The sequence below is a fragment of the Nyctibius grandis genome, chromosome 3 (assembly GCF_013368605.1).
Source record: "Nyctibius grandis isolate bNycGra1 chromosome 3, bNycGra1.pri, whole genome shotgun sequence".
In the NCBI taxonomy this organism is placed as follows: Eukaryota; Metazoa; Chordata; class Aves; order Nyctibiiformes; family Nyctibiidae; genus Nyctibius; species Nyctibius grandis.
This window is the reverse complement of record NC_090660.1, coordinates 111,043,063-111,064,686: the sequence shown is the minus strand read 5'-3', so window position 1 is coordinate 111,064,686 and position 21,624 is coordinate 111,043,063. Positions and strand designations below refer to the sequence as shown.

General features: G+C 41.0%; 1 protein-coding gene across 1 annotated transcript in view; it reads left to right on the top strand.

Moving 5' to 3' along the window:
* SLC45A4 (solute carrier family 45 member 4) overlaps positions 1 to 21,624 on the top strand; it is a 73,716-nt gene that overhangs the window by 29,952 nt on the left and 22,140 nt on the right. The window contains exon 2 of the mRNA XM_068396524.1: positions 4,088 to 4,707. Within this exon, the coding sequence (XP_068252625.1) occupies positions 4,464 to 4,707 (244 nt within the window). The 5' untranslated portion in view covers positions 4,088 to 4,463. The remainder of the gene's footprint in view (positions 1 to 4,087; positions 4,708 to 21,624) is intronic.

Here is a 21,624-nt window from a genome sequence, read left to right as displayed (position 1 = left end):
GACTGGCCGCCAGCTGGATTTAACTCCATTCACCACAACTCTTTGGGCCCGGCCATCCAGCCAGTTTTTTACCCAGCGAAGTGTACGCCCATCCAAGCCATGAGCAGCCAGTTTCTCCAGGAGAATGCTGTGGGAGACTGTGTCAAAGGCTTTACTAAAGTCCAGGTAGACAACATCCCCAGCCTTTCCCTCATCTAGTAAGCGGGTCATCTTGTCATAGAAGGAGATCAGGTTAGTCAAGCAGGACCTGCCTTTCATAAACCTGCCTTTCATCCTATGTGGCTGGACGGTCAGAAAGGTGCAGCTGGAAGGGAAGCTGTCTTTCTGAAACCTTTTGCCACCATGCCTCGCGACATCTGTTTGAGGAAGGGATGCCTGCTCTCTTAGTACCTAGGCTGCTTGAACGACAGCTAAAACGTGAGCCTAATTCATTACTTCTTAATGATAGTAATAAAGCTGGCCTATTTCTTAGGTGGACTCCATGCAATAAAGCCTTTGAACCGCATGAGTAAAAGTGGACCTCATTGTTAATTACCATGGATATTCAATACTACCATTTAAAAAAAATATTGTCAATTAAGGTTTGGTTCTACTAGCCAACAAAGATGAAAAAAAATATTTGTGCTACATGCAGACATGGGAGCCATGCCCTCTTTGGTATTTTAATCCAGCTTCTCTTTAGATGCCATTTACTTTGGAGTTCTTTGCTGCATAAAAGCTTTTGTAATACTCACTTCCAGCAGGTAAAGGAATTTGTCTCCCTTTTCGATAAGGAAGAATGCTTCTATTCAAACTTGCCAAATTCAAAATGAACTTGGAAAAAGCAGCAGCAGAATCTGGATTGATCTAAAATGAGTATGAACAGAACCTAGCAGGACTTAGGAAAGAACTGGAAGACCTTTCTGAGAGGGTCTTGTTATTCTCTGGCTCTTGTGTTAGACGTGCACTTGGAGTCAGATCAAAGTGCTGCAGGAAGACTAGCGTTACGCTTACCACAAAATTGGCATAATGGAACAGTAATTCTCTCTTCCTTTAGATAAAACCTGCCCATTGTGCCTCTTGTTTTTGCACTTGAATACTGTAATTGCTTTTTCTGGCGTGTTTGAAATAAACTGTTCTTCTTATCTGTGTCAATTACAGCTTCAAAGTCTACCCCCATCTATCATCCATTATTCCTGTCTCTTAAATTATGTGATCGCTCCCCATGATCTTCCACTTCAAGAATAACTTTTTCAGTCATCCCTTAAGAGTCTCACCCAAATGGGCTAAATCTCAAATACCCTCTTTTCACAGAATCACAGAATCAATCAGGTTGGAAGAGACTTCTGGGATCATCGAGTCCAACCATTGCCCTGACACCACCATGGCAACTAGACCATGGCACTAAGTGCCATGTCCAGTCTTTTCTTAAACACATCCAGAGATGGTGACTCCACCACCTCCCTGGGCAGCCCATTCCAATGTCTAATGACCCTTGCTGAGAAGAAATTCTTCCTAATGTCCAACCTGAACCTTCCCTGGTAAAGCTTGAGGCTATGTCCTCTTGTCCTATCGCTAGTTGCCTGGGAGAAGAGGCCGACTCCCACTTCACCACAACCTCCCTTCAGGTAGTTGTAGACTGCAATAAGGTCACCTCTGAGCCTCCTCTTCTCCAGGCTAAACAACCCCAGCTCCCTCAGCCACTCCTGTTAGGTCAGACCCTCCAGACCCTTCACCAGCTTCGTCGCCCTCCTCTGGACTCGCTCCAACACCTCAACATCTTTCCTGAAGTGGGGGGCTTTTGTCCTGCCTCTTTATCCTTTCCAGTGACAAACACTCCCAGCCTGGTGTCATCCTGCTTGCGTACGCAGGCTGCCCCAGCGCATCATAAAACATTGTGGTGTGATGAACTGCCTCCCTCCCCGTGCCTCATTCTGCTACCCTGTAATTGCACATTAAATGAGGTGTTTAGGGAAATTAAGTCCTTCATAGTGACAGGAGTGGAAATTAAACATAAGAAAAAGCTACAGACTTTAAAGCCATCTTGTACAGGAGTGTTATCCATGACCCTTAGTCTTTAATACAACACACATGTTCTGAGGGATTTCTGAGTAATAAGAGCTGATAAAGTAAACTTTTAAATTCTACTGAATGCAATTTTGCCTGAGTCTGCCAACAATTAAACATTTTATTACTAGTCTGCAATTAAAATAATTGCTTCTACTCTGGAACGTGTATTTTTTAGGTTTTACTCACCCAGAACTTGTGTTATGAAAAGTGGATGTGTGTTTTTCTAATCCACACAGTGCTTAACTTTATATTTATGATAAACTAATAGCCGTTCAAGGAGTGAGTTGAAACCTCAGACACTAAGGCTGGGGAAGAGAATCGCATCCCTTCCCTTCCTGATTAACTACTGGAAGGAGGCAAATAAAATCTGCCGCATGAGGGAGCTCAGCAAATCCAAACCCGGACTGGTGGAAAGAAAAACCTTTATAAAAACAAGGTGCTTATTAAGAGCTTGATGAAGTACCTGTCTGTGCCATAATTCAGTAACCCTAGGCACCACATCTCAACTCCTCCTGTTAATTCTGAGTGGGTGGAGAAATGCTTTCTTGAGTCCTTTTTGTTCTGAGAGATTTAATGCTTATAGATTAAAACTTGGAACTTAAAACTCAGCTTATAGTACTTGTGTTCCATAAGTTATTTTAACTTCTCTCATGTGATTTAAAGGTTTGACTAGCTCAAAAGCAAATTATGGTATTAAGTTGTTATTGAGGTGATCAAGTCTGAGAGCTCCAGTAATCTTGGGAGCACAGAATCAACCAGGTTGGAACAGACCTCTGGGATCATCAAGTCCAACTGTTGCCCTGACACCACCCTGTCAACTAGACCATGGCACTAAGTGCCATCTCCAGTCTTTGCTTAAACACATCCAGAGATGGTGACTCCACCACCTCCCTGGGCAGCCCCTTCCAATGTCTAATAACCCTTTCTGAAAAGAAATTCTTCCTACTGTCCAACCTGAACCTGAGCAGAAAAAGCCCAGACCAAAAAGAATGGAAGAACAAAACACACGCAGTAAACCCGCTGAGGGTGTATCTCAAGGAGGGTGTCAGCAGGAGGGAGTGCTCAAGATGCTGTTCCTGTGCTGCACTTTTAGTAGAACAGTGTGTCGAGTCACACTGAAACAGAGTTGGTGTTGTGATGTGCTTTAAATCCCAAACGTGTCATCTTAAGGCTCGTTTTTAGATTCACCGCTTAATGATCTGGTTTATGCTCTAGCCCACAAAGAGTGCTTAAACACGCTTTGATTGACATGGTACAGTATGTACCTGTGCTTAGGCTTTGTGGCACGAAAGACGGGGAAATACAGGAGAAGCTTGTCTTACCTGGTTGGATTATATTTTAATAATTTCAATGTATGGTGAAAGATATTGTACCGTTCTACCTTGACGGACTTCAGAAGCCTCGTAGGGTGTGGGAGTAAGATGCTCCGGTCTTGTGTGCAGAAAGTGAAGATGGATGCATATGCTGTGTATATCTTCATTAGCAGTTTAAATATTTAAATATCAATCCTCAATTATATTCCTAATGGCTTGATTTTGCTCATGTTTGCTTGAGGAGTATCTTTGTTACAAGATGGTGTGATGGTTACTGCAAAGTAACTGGCAACTTCCAAAAGTCTAACCGGAGATGTCTGTGTGGCCAGTGAGTACATGGTAATCGATGAATCATCTTCCTGGCATAGTGCTGGAATATCCTACGTTGTTCTGAAGTGGAACCTGCATTAAATTTCCCAGAATTTTAGCCTTGTGCTCACTGTTCTGTGGATCTCGGACAAATACGCTGATTTATTCTTCTGTGGCTTCATGTAGGACCACAAACTGGAGGAACTTATGAGTACAGTTAAGCATCATTTCAGTATGAGGAGTAACTGCATTTCAATGGAAAGTCCAGGGGTAGGAGGGAATGTGGAATAAAAGACCCTACACTAGGCAAGGACAATGGAAAGCCTTAAGCAGGAAATAGGGCATATGGTTAAGGGGGGGGCACAATATCCTGAAAAATGCTATTGAAATTTTTAAATGCTTGCTTTTTGTTGCAGATTAATCAGCCACTCGATGGGGATTAACAGTGGAGCACCTCTTTGTGTCGCCTTTCCACCTCTCTGTAGCAAGAATAACAACTTCAGTACTTCTTCAATAATAATTATGAAACTGGTATTAACTGAATGGCAATTATGGATTTTTAACTCTAACTCACAGTAAACCAGCAAGCCATATGTTGAAATTCCTACCAAATAGCTTTTCGTTCTTAATGTCTCATATCTATACAATAAGTTGCAAGATACCTGTTTGCGCAAGAGGAATATAAGCATTACTTGCCTGAGGAACAGAAGCTGAAAGAGAAGACACCCTAACTTGTTCGTGGAGTTATGGTAGTATTATTTATATAGATACAACAAATATATATATATTTTTATGGTAATGAAAATGGCTCCCCAGAATGCTGACTCGGAATCTATGCAAGTTCAAGATCTACCTGTGGCACAGCTTCAGAAACCAGAAAACAAGGAGAATGAAAGTAGGGAGGAGACCATTAGTGAAGGATCCATAGATCGGATACCGATACGCCTGTGGGTGATGCACGGTGCAGTAATGTTTGGCAGGGAATTTTGTTATGCCATGGAGACAGCTTTGGTAACACCCGTATTGCTGCAAATTGGTAAGTAGTTCTCATTTCTGTTAATTGAAACTTTATGTATCTTTTTTGCATTGATGGGAACTGGGGTCTGCCAACAAGGTAAAAAGGTTTTTGTTGTTTGGTTATTGGCTGTTCCACAGATTGAGTTGTGTGACCATGTTTAAGTGGGGAGGATTTCTATATGCATTCATCTTCTGTCTAATATTACTTCCCTCTGTAAAAATTTTAACCTGATTTGAAGTTTTGAGTTCCCATATAAAGCTAGCAACCTCAAAAGCTTCTAAAATTCTTTATTAAAAGTGTCCTAGAAACTAGAAACAACATTAGACTATAAAGGATTGCAATGAAGCTTTTTTTTATTTATGGAGAAATGCTTCAGGTTACAGTAGTTTAAACAGTCAGATAAATTGGCTTTTCCAACTACTAGTGAAATATTGCACTTATTTCAAACCACTGGTGAGTCTTGTTTTATGTGATTAATCTGTCTAGTTTATAACACGTGCATAATTGTGAATAAACCGTGATACCAATAGATTTAGATAATAATGGGGGGGTAATAGGGATTAAAATGGGAGTAGACAGTATTAAATTTCATGGTAAGTACTGTAATTAGGTTTCCAATTAACTGCTTACAGTATTAGCAATATCTGGCATTACCTTTATCAAATCCAGAAAATCATGTTCTCTGTCAGATATCAGAAAATATTACATGAAACTGAATGGAAGTACCAGACTGAGCACGCTTCCATAAGTGAATAAACCAAGGATGTGTGTGCACCGTGTAAGTGTGTATATAATATATGCACATTATATATTTGGTAATGTTTGCTTTGGCTTATACAAGTTGTGCCTTACAGCATGCTCAGCTGTGGCCAAACGGAAACACTCAACCAACTCTCTAAAATAAATTTCATTGAATAGAATTTACTACATTGTTTAAAAATTTCAAGGTTAGCAGCTCAAATAAAACGCCTGTATTTTTATATTTGGTGTGACAAAAGGGCATAAGAGATTGAACTTGTGAGCGTGCAATGTACAGATCCTGTTATGCAGTCTTCCTGCAGTTAAAACTGTGTTTTCATATGAAATTACTAGTTGGTTTGTTTTGAACCAACAGAGGGGTCAATAATCAGTGCAATTAGTGCACTGAGTGCAAAAGAGTGCCATGAGAGATGCTGATGGGTTATGCCTCGAGTTTTCCTGAAAATTTTCGTTTTCAGAGCTCATCAAATGTCCTTTTTGGATCTATTCATGGCATAGTTAAAATAGATTATAAGTATTACCCAAACAGGAGCTTTCTGATCAACCTGACCTGCTGAATAAAGCACATGCAATTCACCTAGGAATGTTTATAATGTCCATAACTTGTTTTGAGGTGTTGTCTTCTGGATAAATTGAGATTTAGAGACTTAATTCATTTGTACTAGCAGCTTTGGTTCAATTACTGTCTACCATGAATGCAAAAACTTACATGGAGAAGACCCCCAGTTTTGTACGAGACCTGTACTTTTTTGTTCGCTTACTTGTTTGCGCTGGCACTTGGATGTTTAAAATGTATATCTGGCTAAGCTGACTTTACCTTACTATAGACTAAGGTCAGACAGTATAAATAAACCTTCCTCTTAATTACTGACCAGTCTACTAGTTTATATTTCTTTTGTGCGCTCTTTGTGGCAGATCTGTTTCCTCCAGATAATTGAGAAATATCTCTTCCCTTCCTTCCCTAACCCCAGTGATCAAAATAACACTGGGGTTTGGGGGAAGGGTAGAAAAGAGCTCTCACTTGGAGAAAAGCTGGCACATCAACCAAGCGATGCAAAAGGCTGTGGGGATGTAATGATGGTGTTCCAGGCCATAGAGATAAGAAATGGAGGTAGCTGGTTACAAATGTTAGCATTTTGGGAACTAATTGAAGTCTTTAGTGCTCTGGCTCATGTTCCCTCAGCAGGGGAATAACAATGTTGGATTCACTGAAGGGTTAAGTTATTCACGGGTGACTTATCTAGCCTGTTTGGTAATTACCTCTTACATGGTTCTGTTTACCTTTATCAACCTCAACATCTGTCTGCCTCACCATATGCTATATTTATTCCTCACCGGAGGGGGTTACATATAGCTGTCGAACTGCTGTAATATTCCCTTTGCTTCTTGTTTTGGTAAAAGCAACATTCAGTTGTTTTCTGTGAGATTAAATTGGCTCGAGAAACTATTTTTGAGAAGTGGCACCTGGGGAAGTGTGGTGACTCAACCTACTAACGTTGCTTATAATAAATTGAAGAACCAGAAACCTTTTGGGTCTGCAGAAAAGACTCTTCCTTACAGATGTATGTTGAATATTAACAATGAAGCTTTACGGTGTGTGCTTGTGTTCTATATCTCAGAGAAAACTTTGGTCACTGAAATCATCTGAGATTCTTATCGGATACCACCATTAAAACCTTAGGCACGTTAGTATGATGGTGCACACTTTCTGCTTGCAGGTGTGTGGCTTTCCTAGCTGTTAGTGTACCCTGGATCAGAGGTGCAGTTATGGATGTGGCAGATGAACGACCTGTCCTATTTGTTCTGTAAGCCACGAGGTTTCAGCAACTGAAGGAGCCAGTCCTTTGGATAGTCCCTTTCCAATTCAACACTGGCTGAATTCTCGATGTGTTTAGATTTCCTGAAGTTTTGAATTCTTAACAAAAGAACTAAAGGCAGCAGTGAGAGCTGCTTGGGTTGATGGATACTGTGAATTGGAAAGGTCTGGAAGGGTCCAAGTTGCTGTATCCCTACTGAAATAAGTTCTGATTTGTGACTTTAATCTCTGTCTTTATTGCCATGCTTAGATTGGTGTTACGTTGCCTTGACAGAAATGCAGCTACAAATCTATAACAGCCTTGTAGTCATAACTGGGCTTTAGTAAGTTAGCAAAAAGAACAAGCCAAATAGATATTACGCATTTTTTTTTAATTCTAACTTGCTCTTTGATTTCTTACTATCTGCATCTTAAGAATTCAAAATGAAGCAGCTAATTTGTTTGGAAGAATTCAGAGGATATAAAAATGTGCCAAACATGAGAAGTGGCAGGCTGACTCCAGATGAAATTATATTAGTTGACACTTTTCACAAGTTTTGATCTCTAGAAATCTTCATCAACCTTTTTTAGAGACCCGATCAGTCAGCAGTTCCTCCCAGCCAGCGTTAAAACTCTACTAGAAAATAAACTGTCAGTGCCTTCAGCACTCTAGGTTTACTTGTTCATCAGTCCAAGGTTTTTGAGCAACTGATTTTATATTATTCTTGAGTATGTTCTGTGCATTAACACTATTGTTTGCTTCCCCTGTCACATTTCAGCCCCGTGTTATAAACTCCATAGGAGCAGGATGAGGTCTTTGTCTTCTGAAACATCTGGTACTTAATGCTGCTTATCTGTGAGAGGGAATTAAAATCCCTGCTATTGTTCATAAATGACAGTGTATTTTCTTCCTTCATTACACTTGGCTTCTAAGGATTAAATCTCTAAAGCTACTTCCTGTTCATAACAGTTCATAGAAAATTTGGATACATTTTAAAAATTATTTTGCAGAGGATTTTGAGTGAATAAAAGTGAGGAGAAACTGATGACTGGTATGGTATAAACTTAGAGAAACTGTTAGCTTTTTGAAGAAACATGTTTAATGAAATCACAATACGTGGCTTCTGTTAACAACACGTTAAACCATTATTAAATAACATAATTTGGTAATTTCAGATGATTTCAGTTGTAATTCAAGCACAATTTGGGTTGTAATGCAACCAGTAAATCCATTTTAGTTCTTCTGAAAGGTGGGATCCATGTGCCTGTTTCATTAGGACTACGGAAGAAAAAGATCTGTATTCTGTGACTGAGGGTGGCTGCTGCTTTCAGCATGAGAAACTTGCTGTCTGACGAATGACTAGGGGTAGCTGTAAACATGAAGTTTCACATTTTATATTTAATATGATAAAAGCTTTGCCAAGCCTTTACTGTTGCTTCAAAGGCTCTTTCTGATGCTATTGAGTGTTTTATGAATAATTAATAGGCACAGAAGTGACTGTCAGCACCAGAACTGTTCCTCGTTTGCCTGCATAAATTAAATATATTACACTAGTGCTTTTAAAAATAAACTATGTACATTTACATAAGGAAGAATAGGAACAGTTTACATGTGCTGCTTACCTTTATAATGTCGCTTAAATTTAGGGATGTTTCTCTGGTACCATATAGGAATAGCCTTGATTTTTATATATTTCGTATCTTAGTGCCTATCTGTGATAGCATTACTTTATTTTGCTGTGAGAGTTAATGGCCTCTTGTAGTAAACATTAGCTAGTCGAGCATTAGATATTGAAATTGATTGTTTTAAGCTTAACCCTGAGCATGGTGTTCCTTTTAGGCAATAACACTAAGAAATAACATTTCTGGAAACTGCTTATTTCAGTGCTAATTAATAGATTTTAATAAAGAGAAAGGCTGAGCTTAGCAGAGCAGAATAACATAAGTTATTTCTGTTTGGAAAAGAAATTATTTCTCTCATATGCTTTCGAATCAGCAAAATACTGTAATTGCTTATGTCTCACACAAGACATGAGATACATTTTCTATGTCTCATACATGTAGAAAAGCTCTTCGGGGGTTTGGGCTGTCATTTCTCAGTTAAAGCATTTAGATGGTGTCTTAGAGAAAAGAAAATATCTAACATTCAAAATTCTTCCAGCCTAAAGCTTAGCAGACCACATTTAAAGGGTCTTGAAATCTAGTTCATGTGAAATTGCCAGTATGGAAAAAGTGTGTTAAGCAATAATTCAAACTGCTGATCTTGAGAAATCTCAAAGTGGTGGCTGAGAAGTCGTTATGCTGAAGAGATTTAACGTTATGGAGTGAAATTTTAGTATGAAGTAGTGAATCTCCTCATTGAAATTTAGTGTTGATACCTGTCCAAGAAGAATGCATGTAGGTAAAGAGGAGATTATGGAGATGTATTTAGAAACCGAGCATGAAATGTTACAGATAAGTTAGCTTTTAGGTACGTTTCTTCAAAGGAATTAAGGTTTCAGTTGCTGACTCAATTCAGCGTGGAAGGGGATAGTCTTCCTAAGGCTAAGCCTGAGATCAAAGGAAATCTAAAAACCTTAAAGATCTGGTGGGGAGAAGGGAACAAAGGGATTGGATGAGCTTTTAGGGGCTGCCTATAATTCAAGTGAAAAAGGGCTGCCTGGCTGGAGGAACTCAGGCAGACAAGGAAGCTCTTCAACATAAAGCAGCACTGACTCTACTTCAGCTCAGCTCAAGTAGTTGAGTTTATTCCTCATCTCTGCCAGAGGTTACATTTATGTTAAGGTTCTATGTATTTATAACTGTCCTTCTACAAAGCTGCATCTTACCATTTGAGCTGTGACTTACCTGACCTTGTCTTACCAGGAAGAAACTGTTTGAGTTGCTGTAACCTGCTCTTTGATTCTCCAAGTTAAATTCTTATACAATCCAGCTGCATCTGGGTTCCCAGGCATAGCACCATTTGATGCTGAGAGTGAATTGCAGGATCCGAAATTTTCTCCTTGGAAGAGTTAATGGCTTGAGAGCTGACCTGTCCCAAGAGGGGACTGTAAGATGGCTAAGCTAAGGACAAGAATTGAATTTACAGTGGATCCAGAAAACCTAGAATCATAAACACTTAATTAAATACATTTTTCAGCCTTAGCTTTGAAGTTAGTCTTTAAGATCGTGTAAAGTTTGCATTCAGATCTCAAGTGGTGGAATGTATAAAACTGCAAATATAGCACCTGAGGCACATGTTAATTGCCCTATAAAACCTCCCCACGCATCATTTTTTACTTATTGTCTAATTTTATGCCCACCAAGGGGTTGTGTAAGACTAATTTTACTGTACTTTTTCTTAACCAACAAGCAAGTCAGTGAGGCTTTCGTATCATGTATCGCTAGTCTCTTACATAAAATATCTTTTGACCTCAAATCAACAGCAGCATGGTTTTTGAACACATGTAGTCTGTGGTGGAAGGTTTAGTTAAGGATACATTTAAGACACTTTTAAAAGAAAGGTGCCATGCAACTATTAAGATTTTTAATCCTGAGGGCAGTCGGAGCCCATGCTTTATTTTCATATCAAGGCAAACGCCACGCGGGCTGGCAGTTGTGCAATAACTGTTCCTTACGGAGCTTTTTTTATCTCAATGTTCTGTTTTTCTTTAAGTAACGCTGAATCTGGCCTTCAGAGGCACAGCTGATAACACATGGCAGATTTTTCAGCTGGGGTAACATGAGGATTCATGCTGGCTCTAGGATTGTACAGACTGTGTGACTTTGGGTGAATAGCCTTACTAGGAAAGGGAAGTTGAGTGCAAAGGAATTTGGAGGCTTCTCCCATAGCATGAAACGTTTCCTATTACTTAGCTGTAGGTAACGTTTTGTTCCCCTTTTTTTTTTTTTTGCTGAATAAGGTCTGTCAAAGAAGCTGCTTCTAAAATCAGTCTCGTACTTGCTCTGGTGCTGTTTTGTTCCCATTCCAAATCTTTAACAAAAGTCTGTGATCTTTTAATTGTGTACTGTGGGAATGTTAATACTTTTTTTTTCCCCTAGCATAGAGTGTTCGCAGTAAAAATTGCATATGAGAACACTGCTTTGCATCCTCAGAAGTTTTCCTTTTGAGAGCTTGTGTGATACAAGGTTAGTGTGAGTGACCATGTATGATACTGACAGGTCTGAGAACTGTGGACCGATAGAAAAAGCACACTGCAAGACAAAACAAACTGTATAAAAATGCGAACTGTCAGCCTTTCTATAAGGATGGAGGTTTAAAAGCAATTTTTAATTTTGTTGTCATCTGTTCTTCAAATCCATTTTTTTTTTTTCTGCAGAGATAGTCATTTTAGTCTGTGATTTGTGGAAAGAGCTTGAGGCCTCCGAAAATAATCCCTCCCTAAGAAGGAAATGGACATCTCTACCCTTATGTAGATGCTTCTTTCTACCAGTAAATCTTTCCTGTCCAGCATGCTGCCTCCTTTTTATCTTGAGTAGCCAAGATTTGAGAGGCTAAACTTTTTTGAATGACTTAGGAGTACTTTGACATCTCTGTTCCCTTCCTTTCCCAAATCTCTTGTTCTCTCCTGCCCCAAGGAGATCTAGTAAAGCAGCAGAAATAACGACCAGTTAATAACGCTGCTACAGGCTGATAGTGCTGAGCTGGTTGTGGGACTATATTTAACTATAAGCAGATGTTTTTTGTTGTTTTTAATTTGAATATCAGCCAACAGTTTTAAAATTTTCTTTCAGTCTATTGTAAATGTGCTTTTTACTTCTTTTTCACATTGGGTCACTGAATTGTCTTGCAATTCTTCCCATGTACACGTATTGGACCTGCCTTGTTGCTATAGCCAAGACAAGCCCATAGGTTTTCTTCTGCTTTCAAGGGCAGATCTGGAGTAGAAAGGGACACGCATAAGACTCAAGGAACTGCAGGATCACTGTATTTTTAGTGCTCCCTTATAAAGATTTCCAGTGGGTAGTGGGAAAAGATAGATCAAGTAGGAGGCAGACTTTGCCCTCCTGACAATGTGCGAAAATTGGGTGGTTTTAAACACGCACCTTTACGCAACCTCTTTCCTAGCCTAAACCCTTCCTCTTAATCTGCTTTCCACCCACATACGCTCTCAGCCAAATTTACAAAGCCCATATCTTTTTATACTTCTGTCTAAACACCCTCTAGGAGAGCAAGTTGTCAGGTGACCCTGAGAACATATGTGCACGCACAGCGGCCGTTGGAGTTTCAGTTTTCTGTTCAGAATTTGAGTTTGACCCTTACCTCTGACCGAGAGGTAATTTTGCCATAGTGATAACAGATGAAACACGATAGTGCTTCCATGCTCTTTATTACAAAGTAATTGCTACCAGGGCAATTTTCCAGCAGGTAATTGCTTGGTTTTTACTGTAAAAAGAAACCTTTCAGCTCTTTGGATGGGTTTCTGGTGGCGGAGACTTACAGATGCAGAACCGAGATTTGGGGTGCCCGGCTTTTGAAACTTGCAACGCCGAGGCTCAAATCGATGGGTTTCTATTGAATGTGGATTGTGAAACAGGTTATGAAAAGGGAATGGCTGAGAACTCCTTAATGAACAGGAGTCTTATTTTTCAAGGAAATAAAATTAAGGCCCCTTTTGAAATGAAAAGCACGTCAACAGGTTGTTGCCAAATCACGTAATGCTTTAATAAAGCTTGCTTCAAGAGGATTGTCAAAGCTGCAGCCCCTTAAGCTCTATTCTCCTCTGAGTCTCCTGTGTGCTTGTTGCAACAGTATTTCTGTTGTGATGCACCCTCTGGGACTCCATTTTAATCATCCTTTTTTAACCAAACAACAGTTGAGAAGGTTTCAGATATGTTTCCTGCAGGCTATTTTGCAAGAAATTATTGGAAAAGTTTTGAGCTGCTGATTCAGTTTGATGATAAAATTTAATACAAGTCCACTTACCAGGGAAAAAACCGGTCATAGCTTTTATTTACATTGGTTTGGATAAATCCCCAATAGCAAATGTCACTTCATAAACATATTCCTCCTTCTGAAGTCTTGAGTAACAGTGGGTACAAAGCAGCACAGATGCAGATTTTTCCATAAACAGATAAACCCAGCAATATACTGCATTAACATTTGGTGATCTTCAGTTGGAGCCTCATGGTGGATTTTTTTCAGTGTAGTAGATACAGAGCGAGTAAACTGAATATGACCTGTTTTTCTACAGCAATAAATTAGATTTAAAAGGGTTTCATCAGACAAGCATGCGTAACTTGGCCACAATCAGAATGACCTGAAAGCCTAAAGTCTGCAAAGAAGAATAGGATGAGTAGGTAGTGAAGGGGAGGGAAAGACTTGTAGCTGAGGGTAGTGATGGGCTGAAGTGTTGAGCAAGTACTGCTAGAGCTGGTAGGTGATTCCACTTGTGCTTTGAAACTGAGAAGAGACTCAAGTCCTTTATTGTCACTCCTCATTTGAGGAAAAACGTGTAATCCACGTTCCCAGTGCTGGGAAGGATGTCTAGCAAACAAGGTTTCCCCCTTCCAGTTGCTGTCTTGGGAAACTGTTCCGCTTTGTGTAAAACGGCGTAAAAGTTCATGAAGGCAGATCATCTAAATAACTCTGCTGTCACTGTTGCATCTGCTTCAGCTGTCCGTATTTAAATTGAATCTCTTTGTAAAGTAGGTGTTTTATGAAGTTGTTTCAGCCTTGAAACATCCCATATCCATGTGGCGTTCTGAAACGTGAAGATTGGATGCAAATACATTCTTGAGATGGGGTAAACAGAAGGATTTGAGTGTGAATTTCTATTATAACTTGGGGATGGTGTTATGCTGCTCTACATCAAGGTTAGTTGCTATCTCATGGGACTGTGAGGACAGAGCTGATGTTTTGCATAGACACAGGTACTGGGCAGCTGGACCCACTCAGACACTCCTGCACGTGACCCCACCAACATTTTGCATAGCAGCTGGAGGGAGACTTTGGAGAAAGATGAGTTTAGAGCTGGAGACCGGCGGTTGAATGCTGAAATCACAACTTCATCGTCTACCTCCAGATTACTAAGTAAAATGCATTTTAGTGAAGCAATCGTTCTGCAAATAGAGACTGAATTACCTGGAAGCCAGAACTGGGGCCATGTAACATCAAAACGTAGACCTTACTGTAATAGGCAGTCTTTAGAAACAGCTTCCACGCTCAACTCAAGAAGCCTTAACACACTTCCAGGGCGAGACTGCTTTTCCCCACAGCAATGCTCATAGAACGGTGAATGGAAAGGATCAGTCCCTACAGTGGCCTGGTTCTGTCCTCGGTATCAGTTTGGTCTTTGGCAAGTGTCCCACCATGAGGCAGGGCAATTTCTCTTCACATGCCGATAAATTTTGTATAGCTTCTGTTCAGATCATCTTAACCTTGAATTTCTGTCCTCATCTGGATCCCGATTTATGTTCTTTGGCTCAAGTGATAAGCTGAGCTGGATCATTTTCTACGTGTTCTCATGTATAGACTGTTTACAAACACGAACTTCCTCCTTTTATCACTTGTGCTGCTCTGTAAACAATGGCCTTTCAATAATTCAGTCTATCAGAAGTGAGCCGCCCCCCTTCCCCCCCTCAGGATAATTTGCAAATTCCAAAAATATCTGTCTCTAAATGAGCTCTTGATCTGGAAGTTTTTAATACCTCTTACAAACGTTGTATCTGGACGCTTCTGGAAATTAAAGCATTTATTTGGAGAATGGAGATCAGGTTCACACACTTCAGAGTTCATGTAGGTGGCAGGAAAATTAAAATTAAAAATTTTTTTGATGCTCTAGAAGAAATCTTCACAAATCTAAACCCAACAAAATGCCTCAGGTATTCAGATAAATGACTGTTTACCGGGGTAGATTCGTTGTAGTGGATACGGTTGCAGCATTCACTGCGTTTCCCTCGCCTGATTTGGAAAGTCAGGCATAGTGTCCTACCAAGCCAGACATTTTCTGGCAAGGAAGAGTCATTACTGGCATACCTGCTGTCTTACATGGACTACATCAGGTGACTTAAAAATGATTGTTTATCGTACTCTGATGTAAATTAGACAATTTATGTAGAGATGGGATGCCGCTGCAGCCTCGGAAACATCTGATTTGGTGTTTTGGTCCAAGCTACAACAGAAATGAAGAACAGATGCACTGTGCTCCACTCCTCCTTTCTCCCCTTGTCATTATTCTGTAAAACTTTACAAAAATAGGTTTCTGGTGTCAGTTTAGCAAATCTGTAGTGGTTCTGCATTATAGCCACCTTTCTAGAAAACCTGCTTACTCAAAGGGTTTGGGTTTTTTTTCACTAAGGGAATATATTCCTAATATTAATGCCTTTGCCACATAAATGGAATTAGGCTAAATGAGAGCAGAAGGAAAGCTTGTCATCTGACGTGAAAATTGACTTTAACATTTTTTTCTTTCCTTTTTGGTTCAACAAATAGCAGTGTGCAAGAAACACAGTCATCGCTAGCGACCTGCGGTGGGCACCAGTGTTGACACCCCTTCCCTGGTGATTTGCTGGGTCCCCCAGACACAGACATGCTGTGTAATGGTGGAGCAGCTGAAGAAGTGCGTGGGGGAGCTTTCAGGATATTTGGGGATGGAATGAGAAAATAAGATGATGTAATCATAATAAGCCAGTCTAGGGAAGTGATCGTCCCTCTGTACTCGACACTGGTGAGGCCGCACCTTGAATACTGTGTGCAGTTCTGGGCCCCACACTTCAAGAAAGATGTTGAGGTGTTGGAGCGAGTCCAGAGGAGGGCGACCAAGCTGGGGAAGAGTCTGGAGGGTCTGACCTATGAGGAGCGGCTGAGGGAGCTGGGGGTGTTTAGCCTGGAGGAAGAGAAGGCTCAGAGGTGACCTTATTGCAGTCTACAACTACCTGAAGGGAGGTTGTAGTGAAGTGGGAGTCGGCCTCTTCTCCCAGGCAACTAGCGATAGGACAAGAGGACACAGCCTCAAGGTTTACCAGGGGAGGTTCAGGTTGGACATTAGGAAGAATTTCTTCTCAGCAAGGGTCATTAGCCATTGGAAGGGGCTGCCCAGGGAGGTGGTGGAGTCACCATCTCTGGATGTGTTTAAGAGAAGACTGGACATGGCACTTAGTGCCATGGTCTAGTTGACACGGTGGTGTCAGGGCAATGGTTGGACTCGATGATCCCAGAGGTCTCTTCCAGCCTGATTGATTCTGTGATTCTGTAATCAGTTAAAAAGCTGAATGTGGCTCTTTCTCTGTAATTTAATTAAGGAGCAGTCTTAACAAGTGCTCCCTCCTTCTCTGAGGTAGTCAAAGTCATGGGTCATAAATATTGTAGCAGGGACTCCATCGGTTTGGACAGCAGTCAGCGTGTGCGAGAGGTTACGGAGATAAATGAAGGGGAAGGTTGTTTTTCTCCACTATGGCAAATGTGTTTAAAATAAGTTTTCAAATGTTTTTAAGATGTAACCTTCAGGAGAGAGGTTTGGTACAACTTTCTGTCAGATACAAAAGGATTGCAAATTCAATCTTGAAAACAATTTAGGTTTCAATCTTAAAAATTATTTATTTTGCTTTGTTGGATGACTGAATAATGCTGTATTGCTATCTACACCTGTGACTCTCATATGTAACTCGCTCCATTCTTTCATAAGGTCAAATGACAAGAAAAAGGTTACAAGCAGAGCAATGTGAAGTAAAACTGCTTTACACAGTATGCTAAAAATACTTGTCTGGTTGTTTGGAAAAGAGTTCTGTTCTACTTTGTCCCCATGAGGGCCTAATTCTCACAATTTGCACACTTGGAAAGGAAATGTTTGCTGCCTTACTTGCTGGTGTGCTCTGCTTGTTTAACATCAGATTTTATTGGTAAATTTATCCTTCCGTACATAGCCTCGCTGCTTGTGAAGCATAACACGTGCAAGTAAAGATTGCATATAAAAGCGTCTGTGCTGAGAAGTCTTTTTCATCTTGTGCGATTACATTTTATTCCAAACGATCAATTCCAGTTATTTGGTGCAAAGTGACCCCATGGATCTCACAACCCTTCATGTAGAAATGCAAGTAGTATAATTTTTGAACAGCTCAGTGAGGGTGGGGGACCCACTCCTCCGTGACACAGTAAGCTCGTTATTTGGGGTGCTGGCTGTGACTTGGGGGTTAAGGGCTGCTCTAGTTACCAGAATTTTCTGTGTGTGCAACTTTGTGGTATGACCCTGCAAGCTCAAAATACTAAGATAAAGATTTTTATATAGCTGGAGTTTAGAAGACTTTAATGTGAAAGCAGCTCTGCTTTTAAATCTCTCCAGTGTGCGTGTAGAACGTGTTTCATGTAAGTTAATGTTCAAGCCAAAACATACAACTTTATAGAAGAAGGTGTGTAGGAAAGTTTGAGGCAGGCTACATAAACACCAACACTGTCTTTTTTAATCAGGCCCTGGAATTTCATCTGAGAGGATGCTTTTCTATAGTGCTTTACCCACAAGGCAAGCAGCTGGTGTCATGAATAGCTATAGAAGACAACCACACACAGAATCACACAGAATCAACCAGGTTGGAAGAGACCTCTGGGATCATCGAGTCCAACCATTGCCCTGACACCACCACGTCAACTAGACCATGGCACTGAGTGCCATGTCCAGGCTTTTCTTAAACACATCCAGAGATGGTGACTCCACCACCTCCCTGGGGAGCCTGTTTCAATGTCTAATGACCCCTTCTGAGAAGAAATTCTTCGTAATGTCCAACCTGAACCTTCCCTGGCGAAGTCTGAGGCTGTGTCCTCTTGTCCTACCGCTAGTTGCCTGGGAGAAGAGGCCGACTCCCACTCCACTACAACCTCCCTTCAGGTGGTTGTAGACTGCAATAAGGTCACCTCTGAGCCTCCTCTTCTCCAGGCTAAACAACCCCAGCTCCCTCAGCTGCTGCTCGTAGGTCATACCACTTTTTTTTGGGTGGCGTGGGACCCTCAGGTGATTAAAATTCTCTGTATGATAGTCCTGTTACCAGCATTCGTATGTCTAGAGGTTGTTAAAACAACTGGTGAACTGCAGTGTTTTTCCTGGAGCAATGGTCTATGTGGAAAGCCCTGCCTGCAAACCACAACCTGCAGTTCATTTGCTGAAGCAAATAGGAAAAGCACTAATAGGATTTGGGTTTCGCTTGATATAGCCACATGAGGAATTAACCTCAATAAAGGCAACTGCGCAGAGGAATGCAGTTGCTCTATAGGAGCTTAGTATGGGTTATTTTAAAAATTCCTCTCATTTTTTTAAGTATACAATGAATAATGAGTTAGAAGAATCAGTGTGATTATTTATGTATAATTCAGCAACACTTTTAAAATAGAAAATAATTTACAAGTGAATGCAGTGTTATTGTTCTTTGCTGACTTTCAGCTGGTAGGGCTTCCCAGTAGCACAGTTGTGACAAAAATGATCACAGGCAGAGTGTTTGTTCCTATCATAAACAAACCTATAGTCCTAAAGGCTTTAGAAAGGCCTGAAGGTTGATTTTGCAGTGTAGTAACAATTAACAATACACTTTTTGTAAGCCTGTTATGGGAATGGTGGCTTTTTGGGAGGCTTTGAGTATTGAAAAGGGGAGTAAAGCACTTTGGGACTGCATGACATGAATGGCCTAAGGAGTATAGGTAGGATCAATTCAGCTTTTTTCCCCTCTAATTTGGGCATTTCTAGCTGGAAAAAATGCCATTTAGAATATGAAGTTTATATGAGGTACCTATAATGTTTATTAGCTCTTACATTTTTTCGTGTTAGATCAGCTAGGGTAATTATAGAAGGAGCTGCCTGCACCATTTACTGACCCTTAAAAGGACTATGCAAATGTGATCCCAGCTGAAATGTAAAGATCCACTGTCTGGTCAGTAATCCCTGGGCAGATGAAGGTTCTCAGGTGGTATCTGCAGGGTTACACAGGCCAAAAAACACCTTCTTGAGTTACTGTTTTCACATGGCTTCCAAGCACGTAGTCAAGCCTAAAAACTGGGGAAGAGGAGGATGATTTTTATCAATGGGCAAAATTTCTTCCCCGAAAGGGTTGTCAGGCATTGGAACAGGCTGCCCAGGGAAGTGGTGGAGTCACCGTGCCTGGAGGTATTTAAAAGACGAGTAGATGTTGTGCTTAGGGACCTGGTTTAGTGGTGGACTTGGTAGTGCTGGGTTAATGGTTGGACTCGATGATCTTAAAGGTCCTTTCCAACCAAAATGATTCTGTCATTCTAAGCTCCTTGTGTTTTGTGCTGTACACTTACTGGATTTTATAATACACGCAACATGAGGCTGGAAGTGAACTGTTTTCTTTGCTGCTTGCAATTCAAGGGCACGAATGTTGTGCTGACTGTACTCTGCTTGCTCAACAAAAAAAAAATACTTTTTTGGCTACCTTCAAGTCTGTTTGCCTTCCTTTTTCAAGTTCTGTTCCTGGATACACTCACCAGATGCCATGCTGGGCTAAGTTATACGCCAGTCACTTGTTTGGCAGTGTTGAACCAGATCCTTTGTGGTTTTCCTAGGGCTTGAGGGTTGGTGGGGTAGAACAGACGCATCAGGAGTAAACTTCTGCGGTTTAATGGGAGTTTAATATCTAGGTGATGCCTTCTAGCCTAGTGTTTCCTTTGCTAAAATGGTATTTTAAAAGTCTTCACCTTGAGTGAGTCTCATAAAATTTGGGATGTCGTAGCCATGCTCTTCATCTTGCCCTCGCTTAGTTATGGTCATCATGCTTCTACCTTCCCTTGAGGTCTGGTTGGAGCAGTGCAGAAAGGTCGCCAAAGCTTCCCTTAGGCACAAAATCCTTACAGCGCAGAGCAGCGCAGGACCAGAGCACCCAAGCAAGGGCTCAGGCTGCACCTACAGCTGCCTTGTGATGCTGCTGGGCAGCCCCTTCCCAGCTCTGAGCAGCCCCCTATTGAGTCAGTCCCCATTAAGCAAGTATGATTTTAATTGAGAACTTGTTCTTAAGAAGAACAGAAAAGTTGTTCGTTAACCAGATTTTTTTAGGGGGGTGGGAGAGGGTCAGTGCAGTCTGGGTTGGACACCCAGAGTTAACAGTTCAGGTGTGGCTCTACTTGGAGGGGAAAATAGGTGATAAGACCAGTTTTTGGTTAGGATTTGGTTCAGCAGTGTAAGTAGACGGTTATATTCCAGGGTATTAATACGTTAATCACCACGACAAAAGCTCCACTGTTGATTAACAGAACAGGCTTGCGAGTTGGTGCTGACAGATTTTCTATTGTATATGTCAGAGTCTCTTGAGTTTGGGAATTTTAAAGCGGGTTTGAGCCGAAGTGCCTTTGTTTATAAATTTGCCAATATTCTAGAAGTGGTGACGAAAAACCCTATTGAGCTTTGGATAAACTGGGATGCTGCGTATCTTCGGGCGACACATGTCACTGTAATTGATGTCTAATCTTGCAGCGAGCCGGAGCGGTGAAGTGCTGCAGCGTTACGTAAAGCGCGCGGAGTCGAAGTGGGGCATCACGTACCGCAGATGCATTTTAATTACACCCCGTAAAGGCGAGGGAAGGGTTAGCGTGGCAAAACAACGTATTGATTGCTGCGTTCGTGTATGTGTCTGCATACATCGAGACGCTTGTGTGTGATGGGAAATGGATGGTAGCGCCGTTGCGTGTGACCTTTGAGTCCTTCTGTATCTGCAGCTTGCTTTGCTGGCCTGCGACAGGAGACAGCATTTGCAGCCTGGGAATAAATACACCGCTGTGGTGAAGTTAGCCTTGGGTGGTTATACTGATATATATATATATATATATAGCTGAATACAACCTGCCTTTCTCTGGGACCGTGAAGGAAGTTCTCAGCTTTTTATTTGATGTAAACAGCTTTCTTATATCCCTGAAACTGCTCTTTGGTGGAGGTTAAAAGGAATTTTTTTTTATTACTGCTCGTTCAGCACACTGGAAGTTGCATCAGATTTAATCTATATTCAATTTCAGCTCGTTAAGCGCTGTGATGCAAATTTCTTGTTAATGTCAAAGTGATATATTTCTGAATATTGGCTAATAAGCGACAGAGGAAGAAAAGTTAAAAACAAGTTTCCCAAGAGCCAAAAAGGACAGCACAGCTAATCTAGAAAACTCCAGTGCGTCGGTTTCGGCAGTCGACAGGAGCTCTTGGCACTGTTGCGTTTTCTTGCCCTCTCTGGAGCTTAATTACCTGCTGCAGCGTGGAGAAAGCTTGTTTGGCACTCTGGGTGTTTGCGTATAAAAGGTTTAGTTTCTGGCTTAAGTAAACCTGGCACTTTTCACTGGTCTGAATGTACCCTGGTATAAATAAATACTGCAGTTTTGGTAAGGATGTAATTCTGTGCAACCTGTAGGAATTGCTAAACATTTTTACTGTAGTAAAAAAATCTAACAGCAGCAATTGGCT